Source organism: Oncorhynchus gorbuscha, linkage group LG17 (genome assembly GCF_021184085.1).
Source record: "Oncorhynchus gorbuscha isolate QuinsamMale2020 ecotype Even-year linkage group LG17, OgorEven_v1.0, whole genome shotgun sequence".
Taxonomy (NCBI): domain Eukaryota; kingdom Metazoa; phylum Chordata; class Actinopteri; order Salmoniformes; family Salmonidae; genus Oncorhynchus; species Oncorhynchus gorbuscha.
Genome location: NC_060189.1, coordinates 32,040,707 through 32,057,965, shown reverse-complemented (window position 1 = coordinate 32,057,965; position 17,259 = coordinate 32,040,707). Strand labels below are relative to the sequence as shown.

Genomic DNA, 17,259 nt, shown 5'->3' with positions numbered 1-17,259 from the left:
AGCCCGTCTGGTCAGCATGTTAGGTTTAGCTTAGTTCAAAACATTTTACAATAAACAACAGGAGCGTTCATCAGTGTATTGGTCTCAATCTTAATTCCATTTATTCTTTGTACCCAGCACCTGCAAGTTGTTGGATGTGCTGTTCTCTAGATTTGTGTTAGGACCAAACCTAGTGAGAGAGTGTTGTCTTCAAGTGTTGTCTTCTTCCATAGGAGGATCTGATCCATTTAGACCCAAACAGATTAATGGACCTGTTTTTGTGCTTTTCTGGGAAAAGAATGGCTAGAACACTCCTTTTGACCTTTCAGAAAATAAATGTTTCCAGTCTGTCAAACAGCCATGGTGGAGCTCATTAGGGCCCACAGCAAGGCTGTAGTGTGTGTGTGTGTTCAGAGGAAGACATTGTTAGTGCCATCAGAACCTCTCATCATATCTGCTTTACAGGTGTGAATTCACTCCCTGGGTTTGCCTCAGACAGGGAAGCTGAAATGATCAGTTGACACACAAACGGCGAGTCACGTGCTGCTCGTCAGAGGGGCCAATAGGTCAGCTCGTCAACACTGACACAAGGCAGAGAAATGCCCATTCATGGTTGTCTTCATATTCCCTAATTGGCCAACTGTATGTAGCGGTCTTCAAGCCTTTGCCGCTCTCAGCTACATGTTGAGGAACGATGACTGGGGTTGAGCAGTACGTAGGGGAGATTACCAGCAGCACTTCTGAAAAGGAGTACGTTAATAAACCGGTCTGATTACATCACTGGAAGCAGGGAGACACATATGCTTCCCTATATCACTGGGAGGGATGGTAAACTCAATTGATTGTGGCTTTTACGTGCCGAGGGCCCTATACAACAGCAGATAAATATTCTCTATTTCTCCCTTTACAAACTCCCACATGCCTTTTCAAATCCGTCATCCCAGCCCCAGCATGCGCCCTCCGCTGCTGTTGCTTGGCAACCCACGGTCTCGCTCTTTCTGTGAAGGAAGACGCTCTCGACATCCGACCGCTCTGCTCGGAAAAGTGAAGTCCTCATGAAACAACACGTAATCATATTGAGTAACACAGCGCCCAAAAAAGATACGTGTTGCTATGGTGATCTCAGTCTAGCTCATTCTCTGCTGTAAGTGGTTCCTAGAGTATGGGCAGCAGTGAGCGGTAGATTTGGTTGGCTTGGAAGGGAAGCAGGCTCAGTTCCGGATCGTTGCAAGACTTTTAGGACAGCCATTCGTTTCAAGCGAACGTGTCGACATCTGGTATAGATAGGGGGTACTGCCAAATGAACAGTGGGGTGTTCGCACCAATCCAGTCAGCCACTTAACTTCCCGGATGGTGATCTCCTTCAGGTTTGATAGAATAAAATAAAAACGTTGGCTGTATCTTTATCTAAAATTAGATGCCAGTCATCAAATCATAGGTCAGGCAATTATCAGAATGGGTAATTAATGTCAGTGTAGAAGCAGGGTGAGGGTGTGCATTAATAAATTGAAGGACAGAATGAGATATTTGGGTTATCAAATCAGTCCTATTCTAATGTAACACAATTCCTTCACAACAGACAGATCCACACACACACACACACACACACACAGGAAAGGAGTTAAGGTTAAGTTCATGGTCTTTTATTGGAAAAACAAAATTAAAAGACTAGCATGTACAACTTGGAATGAACTAAACTGAACAAGATGAACAGTCTAGAGAAGACTCAGGTGTTGAAGACCCTAGATGCGCTGTAGATTGATTAAAACCCACACTCAACCATGGTCAGTCGAGAAACAGAAGATAAAAACATTGACGATATAACCGCGTTTCCTTGCCAAAAAGACTTCCCCTAGCAGGTAAAAAGAGTCCGGAAAAACCAGACTCTTCATCTCATCTCCAACCCCCTCGAATCATACCCAAAGTTCAACACATAACAAGGAAACAGAAATCCAAATATTCCCAACATGCCAAACAGTTCTAAAATGATTTTTTTTAAATGATAATTTTCTTAAAAATATATTTTTGTAATTAAGCAAACTGCAAAGGTCCCATTCATTTCATCTCTATGCGAGTTTAGTATGACCCCCCCCCCCCCCCCATCCGAGCACTTCTCTTTCTCTCAACATAGACTGTACCAAAACCCCACGGCGGTACCCTCGACACCGCTGTGGAATCAGTGAGCCCATTGGCTGGACTGCATCACCAGTCTCAAGCTGCATGCATGAAGAACAGAAACAGGAAAAGAAAAGACGATTGGCCAGCCCAAACGTTACCATTAGCAACAGGAACCAATAAGCAGTTTGCCAAGTGCTTTCTTCAGTTGTTGACGGTTTTGTTTACAGGTATTATTTCTGTTATTACTGATGTCTAACTCATCTTTGGGGACAGGACCACTAACCAGTACATGCAGATGTTTATTTTTTAAATTGTATTTATTTTTACTTTTATGTGGACTGATTTTTCAACATTCAGTTATGTTTTCTATACAGAAACAGTATGAATAAATGTATATTTTTGCAAGAGGTAAGTAAAACATTTGACTGATTTTTTTTGTCTTCTAAGGTCAGGAGAAGGGTAGGGGAGCTTCATTTTGCTGTCATCATTTGTACAAACTCTGTGAACAAAAGAACAAAACAAAAGCAGACATTAGGAGAATGAAGAGAAAACCACCAACCACTGATCAAGGCAGCAATTACATGTCAGATCCAGACAATCAAAAAAAAAAATCCATTAAAGACAAATCATAATACAATTAAATCTTATGAAGACTGTTTACATAAGCCAAATATCCTATTAGAGAGATGGACCAATTCTATAAGAAAGGGATGAGAAAATGACTTAAATGTAAAATAAAGGGATCAGGATGACAGAACAGGTGGATCGGGCAGTAATAGGATGATCGCAGTAGAGTGAAGAGAGGGGGATCAGGATGGTAAAATGGAGAGAAGGGGAATGAGTGAAGAGGGGATCAGGCATCAGAAAATTAGAAGAGGATCAGGGCAATAGAAAAGGGATGAGGAGAAGGGGGAAAAATAATAGGGATTGTAGAAAGGAATCAGGGCGTAAGAAAGTGAGAGAAGAGGGGGATGAGAGTGGTAGAGTGGGATCAGGTAGTAGAAAGGGATGAGAGGAATTGGAGCTGTAGAAAGGGATGAGGGGAGCGGCAGAAAACAAAGACTGGCTGTACAGTAGGAGTTTGTGGGTGACAGCTCTACTGACTAGTCCCCCATAGGGACACTGCTGAGATCTCCTACACAGCAGAACGAAGCACTGTCCTCTTCTTACCTTCATAGTTGACCTGTCCGTCTCCGTCAATGTCGGCTTCTCTGATCATCTCGTCGACCTCCTCGTCTGTTAACTTTTCTCCCAGGTTTGTCATGACGTGACGGAGCTCTGCTGCACTGATGTAGCCATTCCCATCCTGCAAGGGAGAGGTGGTGAGCGTGTGACATCTCACGGCAAACACAGGTCCAAAGGGAAACACAGTTCCAAAGGGACTTTACCATACTAATTTAATTTATGCTTGCAGTACGCTCACTTTAGGACAGGCATGCCTGCTACGTGTCACGGTACACTAGTGTGGATATTGGAACAAAGCCATGGTTGTCTTTTTACAAAAGGGACTACCTTGTAACTGTGTATGCAGGAAGAGCTACCATACAGGATATCACTGATCATTAGGGCTAACCACATTTAGTATACTGGTGTTTAGGCCGTTGGTCGCCCAAGATTTTTGGGTCAAGCAGTGGCAAAAATATGTCTGATTGGCACATGTCTGAGTGGACTGCTCCATTATGGATGCTGTTTGGATGGCACGGTTCAGTCTAAGACATTGTATATGGTTACATATATATTATGTAAGAACAATGGGGCAACAAATAAAAAAATATATATATTTTTTATAACAAACGCATTCTCCTGCTTTGGATAGGGGCCACTGTCCACGGTTCTGAAGCACGTTAGTGCGCTGTTGAATTGGCCCCTTTTCCTAGCCCATGTTGCTAAGAGCATAATAGCAAAGTTAACCAGCATATTGGTGTTGAGAACAATGTGGCGGAGGCAGCAGAGTTGAGATGAGAAAACAGCCCTTGCCTTAATTGTCAAAGAAAATGTATTAGGACTAATCAATAGCCTGACTGTCAAGTGTGCCTGGCTTTAGGCTTAGTATAGCAGCCTTGTATAACCAACATTGAGCTGTAGGCCTAAGAGTGCATCATGTTAAGTAGAAATACCGTAACTTAAGCCTTATACAGGGTACTGTAGCAATCATTCATTTGTTCATGTCATGACAGCTGTGTGAGGATGTTGGCCTGGGGGGGGGGGTATGACAGACTCTCTACCCTACTGATGTTACATTTGCAAAACCCTTGGTTAACATAGATTCTGGGAACATCAGAAGGTGGGGGGAAATTAACTATATTCTGGTAATCCGACCAATTGAACATATGCTGTGGTACTTAATGAATATGATGTCAGTTCGGTAGTCAGAGACATTCTCATCAATGATAAGATTACAAACTACAGTGGAAAGTCTACAGAGTTATCGGATTCACATGTAATTGTTCAATTGAAATGTTTGAATATGAAATTATTAATAACGGGATGAAATGTGATTTTAGCATCTAAAATGTGAGATTAGGGTTTTCATAAGATAGGGCTCTGCTCAATCAGTGAAGGGACATGGGCTATAAAACTTTTCAAACACGCCCTCCTCTACCTTCCTATATAAGCCCTTAACGACAATATAACCTCCTGTTCCGAGGACGACAGTCCGATGTCAGAATGGTTCAGACAAGAACTACAGAACGAAGCCAACATCAGCGTGAGCTTTGAACTCTTATTCACTACAGAAGTGATACCTCCTAGCCGTAGAGTTAGCAGCCGCAGGTTAGGAAAGAACAGACCGAGTATCCAGTCTACCACACAACGACATAATCAATTTACCAGCAGAGACATTTTGTATTGCTGACTCAACTTGTTAGCCAGGGTTCGTGCAGATAACTAAGAATTTACAGATTACGATTAATATTAACTGCTATTGAGGTAAAATATTACTTGGCCTTTAAGAATTTATTCGGAAGATAACAGCTCTATAAATATTATTTCGTGGTGCGACTAGTTAATTACATTTACATTATTAGCTCAATCAGGTAATATTAATTACAGAGCGATTATTTTATAGAATAGCAGGTCACTTAATCTGGCATAGCCAAAGACATGACACAGCTTTCATGATTTGAAATGCAACCAAGCATTTTAGTTCAAATAAAGCGAGCCTTGAATAATAAGCTTATACAAACCATTCCATTTCGGAAATTGCATTCAATCGCATAGTCTTTGCTCTAATAGTAGGCTTAACAAAAAAACATTACTCTCTGGTAAGCTTATCATTTATGTAGTGTTGTTTACATTTGTTCCAACCAGTCAGAAGTTGTCACCTATACATTATCTGTTTGGCACACATAATATGCACACAGCAGTTGCTCCTTACCATTCTCTTGACCTCCAGTATTTTCCACAACTAGTCAAGTTACACATCCGACTTCCCCTTTACCTCCTGAGCAACCAGTAAACATTCTGCCGTTTCAAATGTATATTTCATGTCCATTTTGCTGTCACGTGTTACAGTTAAGTTCGTTATAACCAATGTATTAATATGATGATACGCTATAGGACAAGCCCCACTGGTGACATACATGTATCTCATGTATCACAGAGAGGGAGCAAGGGTTGAGGGAATAGTGTTTTTCCCTTAACAAATTAGGGATTTAGGTAACAAAGGGTGCTCGTCACACAGTAACTCTGCCTTAAAAAATAAATATATAATATATATAAAAAATAAAAAAGGCCCGGCATAATCAAATCAATTGCTGGTCAGACCCCCTCTCGGCATTTGTGTGCGTCTTAATTATTTGAAACAGTTCACTTAAAGCATCAGACAAGCGCAGTGCATATAGTTAATTAAAACACGTAGGATGTGTCAATATGGAAAATACACATTTTAACCAATTGATTGATGGAAAGAAGTCTTGGTCGACCAAGATTTTTTATTTAGTTGGGGACAGCCCTACCGATCATTCACTGCTTGACAAACAGTGGAGAAATATAGATAACACAAATACAACAGTACATTTGGAAAGTATTCAGACCCATTGACTTTTCCCACGGCCTTATTCTGAAATGGATGAAATAGTCCCCCCCATATGTGCACACAACACCCCATAACGTGAAAGCAAAAACAGGTTTGTAGAAATGCTTGAGTTCAATCTTGGTTTCATCAGACCAGAGAATCTTGTTTCTCATGATCAGAGTCCTTTAGGTGCCTTTTGGCAAACTCCAAGCAGGCTGACATGTCTCTTTTACTGAGGAGTGGCTTCTGTCTGGCCAATCTACCATAAAGGCCTGATTGGTGGTGTGCTGCAGAGATGGTTGTCCTTCTGGAAGGTTCCCCCATCTCCATAGAAGAACTCTGGAGCTCTGTCAGAGTGACCATCGGGTTCTTGGTCACCTCCCTGACCAAGGCCCTTCTCCCCCGATTGCTCAGTTTGACTGGACGGCCAGCTCTAGGAAGAGTCTTGGTGGTTCCAAACGCATTCCATTTAAGAACGATGGAGGCCACTGTTCTTGGGGACCTTCAATACTGCAAAAGAAATGTGGTACCCTTCCCCAGATCTGTGCCTCAACACAATCCTGTCTCGGAGCTCTACAGACAATTCCGTCGACGTCATTGATTAGTTTTTGACATGCACTGTCAACTGTGGGACCTTATATAGACAGGTGTGCCTTTCCAAATCCTGTCCAATCAATTGAATTTACCACAGGTGGACTCCAATAGAGTTGTAGAAACATCAAGGATAATCAATGGAAACAGGATGCACCTGAGCTCAAGTTCGAGTCTCATAGCAGAGAGTCTGAATACTTATGTAAATAAGGTATGTTTTATACATTTGCAAAAAATTCTAAAACCCTGTGTCATTGTGTTGAGTATTTTCCATTTTAGAATAAAGCTGTAACGTTAACAAAATGTGGAAAAAGTCAAGGGGCCTGAATGATTTCCAAATGCACTGTACAAAGCTTAATCTCATACAATATCAACTATGTAAACGTGTAATCCCTCCCAAAAGTACAGTAAAGACTACACACACTAGGGCTGGTATACCGTATTTTATGATATACCGGTATTGATGCAGCGACCGGTTTGGTTTTTACTTTACCTTCTATACCAGTAATTTAATGTTTGGTTTGTTAAATGTGAGATGCCATCTGTAATTTTAATTTTTACTTTGCTACTTGACTCCTCTGTGCTAATTTCCACACAGACCTAGCCACGCTCCCTGTCACTCAAGGAGCACATTTGATGTGCCTCAACCACGAGACACTTTCGTTCAGGCTGCTTGGTCAATATAGCACATGCAACAATGTTTTCACTTTGACTTAATATAAAACCACCAGCATTCTATAATGGCACTATTAGTTAGTGTTTCTTATATCAGCAAACAGATAGTATTTTCTTAACAAGTTGCCCTAACTAAATCTTGAGACTAATTGTTAACCACTAATGCTAATAAATGTACTGAGTAAGAGCAAACGTAGCTAGCCAATACAGCCTGATCATACCAGTGATGGTGTAGACTTAAATCAGCATGTTGTTTGTGCAACAGTATCTTCTAAATCAGAGGAATATGCAAAGAATATGCTAGCTACATGAAGTAGCTAAGAGAAAACATGCAATGTAGTAAAAGCTTATAAGGTCCCCTAGGAAACGAGTATCAACACTTTAGTTCCTACCCTGTCAACTCCTCCCTGGCATTTTCATTCGTTGTCATCTCAAACACTGTATTCAAAGTGCCCACTAGTTTATTCTAACTATAGAATTAGAATAGTCATTCTATTTCCATGATTCCAACATTCTCTAATTCGCAAGTGAAATTGCAATATTTGGTTAAAAATAAGTCCTAGATTATTATATTATTGCCCATATCGTGCAGCTCTACACGGCAGTGTGGAAATTCTCAATTGAGCAGTGGTGTAAAGTACTTAAGTAAAAATACTTTCAAGTGCTATTCAAGTCATTTTTTTTGGTATCTGTACATTACTATTTTTGATAACTTTTACTTCACTACATTTCTAAAGAAATCTGTATTTTTTACTCTATAGATTTTCTGACACCTAAAAGTACTCATTACATTTTGAATAATTTGTAAGTCGCTCTGGATAAGAGCGTCTGCTAAATGACTTAAATGTAAATGTAATGTAAATGAATGCTTAGCAGGACAGGAAATAGTCCAATTCACACACTTGTCAAGAGAACATTCCTGGTCATCTACTGCCTCTGATCTGGAGGACTCACTAAACACAAATGCTTTGTTTGTAAATCATGTCTGAGTGTTGGTGCTCTGTTGGCCATCTGGTTTGCTTAATATAAGGAATTTGAAATTAGTTATAGTTTTGATACTTAAGTACATTTAAAAGCAAATACCTTTACTCTAGTGTTTTACTGGGTGACTTTTACTTGAGTAATTTTCTATTACCTTATATTTAAATTATTCTCAAGACAAATTGGGTATTTTTTCCACCACTGCAATTGGAGTGCAGGAAATGCAGAAATGTTAAGTGCTGAAATTTGTTTTGGTCAAAATTGAACAGTATAAAAATCAGAATGAAGACTTGAAATCACTTGTCGGCCATGTCACCCAGCCCTAACACACACACACAAGGCTGGCACTATCCTTACCTTGTCGAATACCCTGAACGCCTCACGAATCTCCTCCTCGCTGTCTGTGTCCTTCATTTTCCTGGCCATCATAGTGAGGAACTCTGGGAAATCAATGGTGCCGTTGCCTGGGGGGGAAGAAAAAGGAAAACTTTATTTTTTAAAAGTTTAAACAGAAAGAATTGAAAGTTGTTTATCAGGGATTTAAGCCCCTGTTGCAGTGGGCCATGCATGGTCCAGAGTGGGCTGAGTACCACTACAACAGGCTCTGGAAGGGGTTGAGATGCCTCTAATGCAAAGCAAAAGAGAGCCATGACAGGATCACAGAGAACAGTGAAGGTCACTGGATCAGAACTTCAGGGGGTCTGGCTAAACCATTTGGGAGCAGACACTCACCAACACTGATCACATTTAACCTGGATTAGTCTTGGCTCGTCAAGGGTGTGTGTGTGACGGGGAGGGGGGGGGCTCCAGGTACAGCGGAGTGAGTTTGTGTGTGAGATCATGTGTGATTCCTGGTTAAGAACATTCCTGTGAGCAGAGCTGTTCCCTCTGACATACAGTTCCCCAGTGAATTAATGCATGTCTGTTCTCCACTCCACATGTCCTCGTTCGCTCGGTCTGTGTGTGTATGATATATACAGTTGAAGTCGGAAGTTCACATACACCTTAGCCAAATACATTTAAACTAATTTTCACAATTCCTGACATTTAATCATCGTAAAAACTCCCTGTCTTAGGTTCTCAGTTCGGATAAACACTATTTTAAAGAATGTGAAATGTCAGAATAGTAGAGAATGATTTATTTCAGCTTTTATTTATTTTATCACATTCCCAGTGGGTCAGAAGTTTACATGCACCGAATTAGTATTTGGTAGCATTGCATTTAAATTGTTGAACTTGGGTCAAACGTGTCAGGTAGCATTCCACAAGCTTCCCACTATACGTTGGGTGAATTCTCCCATTCCCCCTGACAGAGCTGGTGTAACTGAGTCAGGTTTGTTGGCCTCCTTGCTCACACACACTTTTTCCAGTTTTGCCCACAAGTTTTCCATAGGCTTGAGGTCAGGGCTTTGTGACAGCCACTCCAACACCTTGACTGTGTTTTTCTTAAGCCATTTTGCCACAACTTTGGAAGTATGCTTAGGGTCATTGTACATCTGGAAGACCCATTTGCGACCAAGCTTTAACTTCCTGATTGAAGTCTTGAAATGTTGCGTCAATATATCCACATAATTTTCCATGCTCATGATGTCATCTATTTTGTGAAGAGCATTAGTCCCTCCTGCAGCAAAGCACCCCCGACAACATGATGCTACATCTGTGCTTCATGACTGGGATGATGTTCTTCAGTTTGCAAAGAGGCACTGAGTTTGAAGGTAAGCCTTGAAATATATCCAGAGGTACACCTCCAATTGATTCAAATTATGTCAATTAGCCAGTCAGAATCTTCTGAAGGCATGACATAATTTTCTGGAATTTTCCAAGCTGTTTAAAAAAAAAGGCAGTCAAATTAGTGTATGGAAACTTCTGACCTACTGAAATTGTGATAGTGAATTAAGTGAAATAGAAATCAGTCTGTAAACAACTGTGTCATTCAAAGTAGATAAGAAATTTGTGGAAAGTTGTTAAAAAAAAACTAGTTTTGGTGTGGTTGAAACTAGTTTTAATGACTCCAACCTAAGTGCATTTGTAAACTTCAACTGTATGTATGTGTAATATATATATTATATATAACACATACATATCTATCGCTCATTCCATTACATATACAGGGCAGTGTAGTACAGACTGACTGTTCCCCAGTGTGTGTGTTACTGTTGCATTCTATAGGCCGAGCGGGCCGAGTCCCTCCTTATGTATAACGCACAGACTGGGTGTTTCAACTCCCCCATTGAGTGAATGGACGGGTACTACAGTGTGTGTAAACAGGGTGTACCACGGCTGCGCCGAGCTCCTTCCCTGGTCCCTCAGAGAATGTGCATCCCAGCAGAGCAGAGCTCAGAGTGGATTATGTCATGGATTTCACTAGGCCATTATTACCTGCTGCCATTATTCAACTGGCTTTGTTGCAGGCAGTCGCTAGGTCTGACTGACCTAAATAGTGACAGTCAGTCATTTATAATCAATTAAAGTACTCCCAGTACTAAGACAAGTTAGGCCGTGGATAAACATGTCCATAACTCTATAAATAAGAATCAATGTTCATCACTGTTGGGTTCACTTCCAGAAGGGAGAGCAGGGAAGTGACTGAACACACCCACAGCTGCATTATAACATAGCCCAAGGAGATAGAGTAGTACTTCGGTCTTGCTTAAATTCCCAGCTTTTACAGAAATTCCCTTCTTGCTTATTCCCCCCAGGAATCTACCACACGGGGATTTCTGGAAAACCTGGGAACTTTACAACCCTAGCAGGATCCACTCCACAGGGATGTTTCCCCATACGTACATATCTAGGATCAGCTTCCGCTTCTCTAACCTTAACTATTAGTGAGAAAAATATGCGTTCTGGTGCAACTTCACCCTACACCGTAGCAGGTAGAACTCGCTCACCATCAGCGTCGACCTCGTTGATCATGTCCTGTAGCTCTGCCTCGGTGGGGTTCTGTCCCAGCGACCTCATGACGGTGCCCAGCTCTTTGGTTGTGATGGTGCCATCGCCGTCTTTATCGAACAAGGAGAACGCCTCCTTGAACTCTGCAGAGAAGACAGCAACAGTTAGTCGTGTCCAAAATAAGGAAAGGTCACAGCTGAGCTACATTAAAACAACTTGATTAGACAGTCACTGACTTCTCATAATGCATGCCATTTAGCAGACACTTTTATCCAAAGTGACTTAGTCATGAGTTCATAGAATTTGCATATGGGCCATCTCATCTAGGTTACATTTGTTAATTGGATTGAGTTACATTTACAAAGCAATAATATAATCACACCTCAGTTTGACCTCATGGGCTATGATATGGTGACGGCTTGAAAGGATTACATTAGTTTATTGTAAAGGTGAGTGGCTAAAAAGTCTCGTCAACAACAGGCATGTCTGCCAGGTCTCAGTCTGCCAGGTCTCAGTCTGCCATTACATACAGAGTAGGAATGTCAAGCAGCCGTCCAGAGCTAGCTAGCCGACATGACTCACGCAAATTAAATATTAATACACAGCTGAAAACTGAAATGTGTGTGTGCATGTGTGTTGAACTGTTTACCGGCAATCTGCTCCTCTGTTAGTTGGTCGGCCTGAGAGGGGGGGGCAGAAAGAGAGGGAGAGGAATAAAAAAATAAAAAAATCTCAATGGCTTGGTATTGTGACTGAAGACTGAACACAAGCAGCACTACATAAAAATGGACCCATTTCTTCCTTTTTCCTTCCCAGTCCACCTCTGAGCAACAGTATGTACACAGTGATCTCTGAGCAACAGATACAATACTACATAGTCTAGGCAATGAGCCATCTAAAGCAGAGCAGAGAATACAGTAATCCGATGTTGAAAACACACGGTCAGGCTGCCTGTCTACTCTGACTGCTGAGCTACATTGCACATTAATGCCACGGAGGAAAGGCCAGACATTTCTCACTTGAATTTAACATAGTCCTGGCCTACATACACACAATGCAGGAGTACACTTAAGACACTGACAGTCACCTACACAGACTCATATACACTTCAAGCCAAACCAGCCATGTTTCCCACAAAATCTGATATCACTCATGCAACTACACAGGTGTACTGACCAAAATGTCTGACAATAAGAAAGCAACAGAAGGGCAGGCTAACTGGTTAATCTAGACTAGAGCCCGTTTCTGCTTACACACCACCGGCATCCCCCCTCAACCAGTTTCACCTCCCCTATCATTCATACAGAGGGCATAGTAGAGTTTGGGGACCTGAAACTCGCCAAAGTGCAGGTCGGTGAGGTCAGCCACCAGCTTCTTTGCCTTAGGCTGGTCCTGCCAGGTGTCCGCCTTCCTCGCGTCTGGCTTGCCGCCCAGACATAGATTACCCTTCTTCGGCTTTCCATCGAACACCCCAGCCTTGGAGGAGAGGGCATTCATGGCCTCCCGCACAATCACCAGCCCCTCAGCCAGGCACTCTGCCCGCTTGGCATTCATGTTGCCTTGGCGCCTGACGTCCACAAGTTCAGTCTTGGTAACATGCAAGCCGTTCTTCATGTCCTGGACCTCTTTGACCACGTTGTCGATGCGACTGTTGATAGAGTCCACCAGCATCTGTAAGAAGGTCTTGAAGTTCCTCTCCTGCTGCTCAATAAGCTCCTTGTAGAAGAACTGCTGCTGGTCCAGAAGCTCATACACCATGGACAGAGAAACCAAGTCATCATCCTGGTAGCAGTGTGTCTTCTTGGGCAACATGGTTCGCTTACGTCTCCTCAGCCTGCCTGTCTGGAGCTATGTTGTCAGGTCTCTGGCTCCTAGACGTGGGGAGCAGTGTCAAGCTGTGTCAAGTCTCTGGGAGTGGGGCTCAGCTGGCTGAACTTAGCACCAGACAGAGGAGGACTAGACTGACCGATAGTGAAACAGGGTTTACCTGACCTGAAGCAGGCTACTGTGGCAGTGATGTGACTGACTGGCTACCTCCCACTGTAGTGGCAGCCTAAAACATGTGGAAGTTAGGATATCCAAATACAGACAGCAGCCCCATGGGTCGTTTCAACAAGCTCTGGGGTTGATGTATCGTGTCGTGCTTTTCGCCACCTCGCAATCTGGGCTGTCAGCGTGGTGGTATGGTTACAGAAACCAACAAGGGGCCCTGAAGGATCATTTCCATGATTAAAGCCCGGTCACATGGTGCTTAGGGCCTCCCACCAGGTTGGTTGGACAGAGAGAGCATCCAGGGTCAGAGGCTAGATGCTGATGGCTCCCTGTCTGGCAGCCCCACACACACACACACAGAGCCTGGCAGGGGCTGACTGTCACATCAAGGTGTCAGGTCTATTGTACAGTCACTGTCAACTAACCCCTCTGATATATTGGCTTTCATCTAAGCTATACCTTGGCTTTGTTTCTCTGAACCATCAGCAGTATTGTTTGGCAGTGTCCCCAGAGGGGAGGTCCTCCTCCTTACCCCTGTTGGCTCCTCAGGGCTAGCCCAGTACAGCCCCAGCCTACAGGACCTCAGCCAGGAAAACCCTTCTTCCCTCCAGCACCCCAGGCAGGGAACAAGACCCCTAACACAAACACTCACGCCACTATACGCACAGCCACACACCCATCTGCCAGGAATCTGACCTGGATTCACAAGCGCAACACAACCTCCCCAGGAATCTGGCCTCCATATGAGAACTAAAAACAGCATAGCTGCTGATCAGCGTGGTATTGCCACTTTCACAACATTGAAAAGTAGTCCCCGAGGGCCATGTGGTGGTAGAGTAGTGCCACAGAGAAAAACATTTGTGAGTGATAGGCTTCTTGTCACTGCCATGTCTAGTTTGTGCATCTGCCCACATGACTAAAGCTCCACTTTCCTCCTGAACACATCACATAGGCCTGTAGCAGAGGGATGGAGTTAATCAGACACTACCACATCATATGAGCGTGTGATATAATGTGCAGTGATATCACAGGGCATAGTAATCCTCTATGCTATATGATCACATACACCAAACCCACCCTTGCTCATCAATCGCTTGCAGAAATATTCAACACATTGGTTATTGCTACTTATTGTTGAATGGCATGAACATGGTAAATGAGCAACTTTGTCACAGAATGGTATATAGCCAAGGCTTTTTTCATGCATTAGAATCACCCTACTTTGGATAAATAATATAATTTGAGCTGGTTGTCCACACTGAGTTGGGAGGCTCTGCTAAGACAGTCAGTCACCGTGCATGTATACTAACAAAGCCTGTGGCTATTCAATGCCAGTAAAGCGAGAGAGAAAAAGTCCAGTCACAGTAATGGCATTTTTTTCCCTACATCGTGTCAAAATACTAACTAATAGAGCAGATAATCTCAGAGTCCATCTTTTAGCCATTTCTGCATGGAAACACACATTCATTTCCTGGTCATGGCACACAACAGGACGCCGTGTAAGGGTCAATGACTCCACAACTACAGCAGAGAGCACAGAGGACCGACAATCTTTCCGTTCACGCCTTCACAGCACACAAACAAACACACATCTAAAAAGATTTTCTGATTGCCCACCACACCCAAGCAAACATCCGAGCAAGAGCCAAAACAGTGGACCCAGTGTATCCAGGCAAGTGGGCACACTGATGTGCGTGTCCATATGAAAGGCTTTATTCAGTCTACAATCAGTAGCTTTGTTATCACCACTTTGGTGGAGACATTCCTTCCATGCTTTCAGAGAAACAATGTGTGCATTGAGCACAACAACATAATTTACTTAGAGATGAAGGTTTTCACGCCGTCCTCCCGCTGCTTATACAGCACAATTAAGCCCTCCAATTTAGGCAGCTGAGAGATATCTCATGGACGTTGATCCTCCTGTGACAACCGTAAAGTTAATTACGAACGGGAGAACCACATGATATTCAATACATTGTTCTCCATCCGTGTATAAAAAGTGATAAGACCAAGGCACAAGTCAAGCATCTGCATGTCCGGTCAGAGATAGGGCAGCTATTCTAAAAGTATTACCATGGAGGCTATATCATCACTTTCGATCTCACACACAATGGCGCAGATTACATTTGATTAAATAGAGAGTGTCCATAAATGACCGGAAACCGTGATAAAAATAAGTCCATAAATGATTTGTAAGCATTGAAAAGTGGGATAAGCAGATTGAATCAAAACACCATTAATATTCCAACAAGTAGCATATAGTTCCATAGATGGAGTTCCCCTGATGTCTCCAGAGGCCAAAAGATACATGAAACACATTTACATTGCTCAGACTAGTAACAGAACCTGAAAAAGATTGATAATATATCAAATGATACGATCAAGTGCATTGCTGAATCAGATCAAAGTCACCTAATAAAAAAAAGAAATAAAAAATGCAACATCGTGTCAAAAGTACTTAATCATTTATATAATTCTGAATGATAGTGATTTTCTGGGGGGGGGGGGGTAGGCACAGCAGCATGCACTGGTCCCTCGAACAGCATTAACAGATCGCTACATTCGTTCGTCTGCCTGTGCATGTGGAAGTGACAGAAATCTCAAGGGTTTCACAGCTTCCGTTTGATCAAAATTGGATAGCTCACATTTTCGGTTACATGACCTTAACACGTAACATTACCGGCTCAGAACACCGATTTTGTTAAACATTTAAATCAAACTGCGCCTGATTCACGGACGCGTATAGTTAGGTATGGCTCGCTGACATGATGAAAGCCATTGCCTCGATTATCAGCCTAAAATAAACTTATTAAAGAGTTATCATGCGTCTTATATCCGACGAATGTGAATTGCAGCCTCCAATAAAGATATGACACCCAACAATCTGACAAGCCAGCATCGACGCATGATCACTCGAACCGTTCAACGTTTCACGCGAATCCTCCTCTGCAGGCAAACTTTGCATTCCTGCCTTTCATTATATTTAACTAAAAATGATATTTCGAATCAATCACAAAATATTATACTTACCATGTCTGACGGCGCTGGATGGATGGGTTGGTTGGTTTGTTTTCTAAAACTAGACTACGAGACTGACCAGCTCCCGTGGACCTCTAACGATGGGCTGAAGTTGTGTAGCTCTCGCGATCTGTGTCTATATAGCTTGGTGTATTCCTCCGCCGCTGAAAACCGTCCTCACTCACTTCCGCATTTTCCCACTGCAGGACAGACAGCCTGGATCCCTCACTCCTCAGCATCAACTTGCCTAGCAGAGATTCATTGGCACTAAATAAAGTTATTGACCACACACAGCACAACAGTGACACTTACATGGTGAAAGTAGGCTACTTACACACTCAACTATTCATACATCTACATTTGACCAGCCTTCCTTTATTTTTGCATTGTAGATGAGCAGCACCAGATAGATATTTATATTTCAAAGGAAAAGGCACACATATGCATTACATTATTCTATTGGTGCATATGGCGATAATGATAATCTGAGAATATAATAGATTTATTTCAACAGATGATAGAGCTGGGAAAGTAAAAAACATATAGTGGTTCAAAGTTTTCATGACAAATTAACCATTTAAACTTCTGCAACAGAAGTAGGCAAGCATATTAATATTGAATTCATATTAATTCCCTAATATCAGTCATTGGCAAATGTACCAATAATGGAGTTTTATAGTTGGACTCCTTGGTAGTACAAATAAAATATTTATTTCCAATATTTTGCAAACTCAGAACCAACTTGTTTCCAGAAGATTTCATGATATCCTAAATCTGTAATTTCTTCCAATAATGAAATTATAGAGAGCATGCCTTAGTAGGGGATCCATATTCAATATATATAGCCTATTCTTTGTTATTCTCAAATAAAGTGAAAAGCATATATTTAGTTCATGCATTTGTATTTTGATCGTTGTATGCAAATAATTACTAGGTTGTGTATCTCAATTCTGCATGCTGTTTGTGATAATAAAAAACACATAAAGGTGTCCTATTTA

At 42.1% G+C, this 17,259-nt stretch overlaps 1 protein-coding gene across 1 annotated transcript; it reads right to left on the bottom strand.

Annotated features, from left to right (window-relative positions):
* Positions 1 to 1,606: 1,606 nt before the first annotated feature.
* Positions 1,607 to 16,503, bottom strand: LOC124001270 (calmodulin-1). The gene is made up of 6 exons (XM_046307930.1): positions 16,274 to 16,503; positions 11,901 to 11,931; positions 11,251 to 11,394; positions 8,717 to 8,823; positions 3,268 to 3,403; positions 1,607 to 2,596 (listed from the first exon to the last, which is right to left on the bottom strand). The coding sequence occupies exons 1-6, from the start codon at positions 16,274 to 16,276 to the stop codon at positions 2,568 to 2,570; spliced, it is 450 nt and encodes a 149-aa protein (XP_046163886.1). The 5' UTR covers positions 16,277 to 16,503; the 3' UTR covers positions 1,607 to 2,567.
* Positions 16,504 to 17,259: the final 756 nt, after the last annotated feature.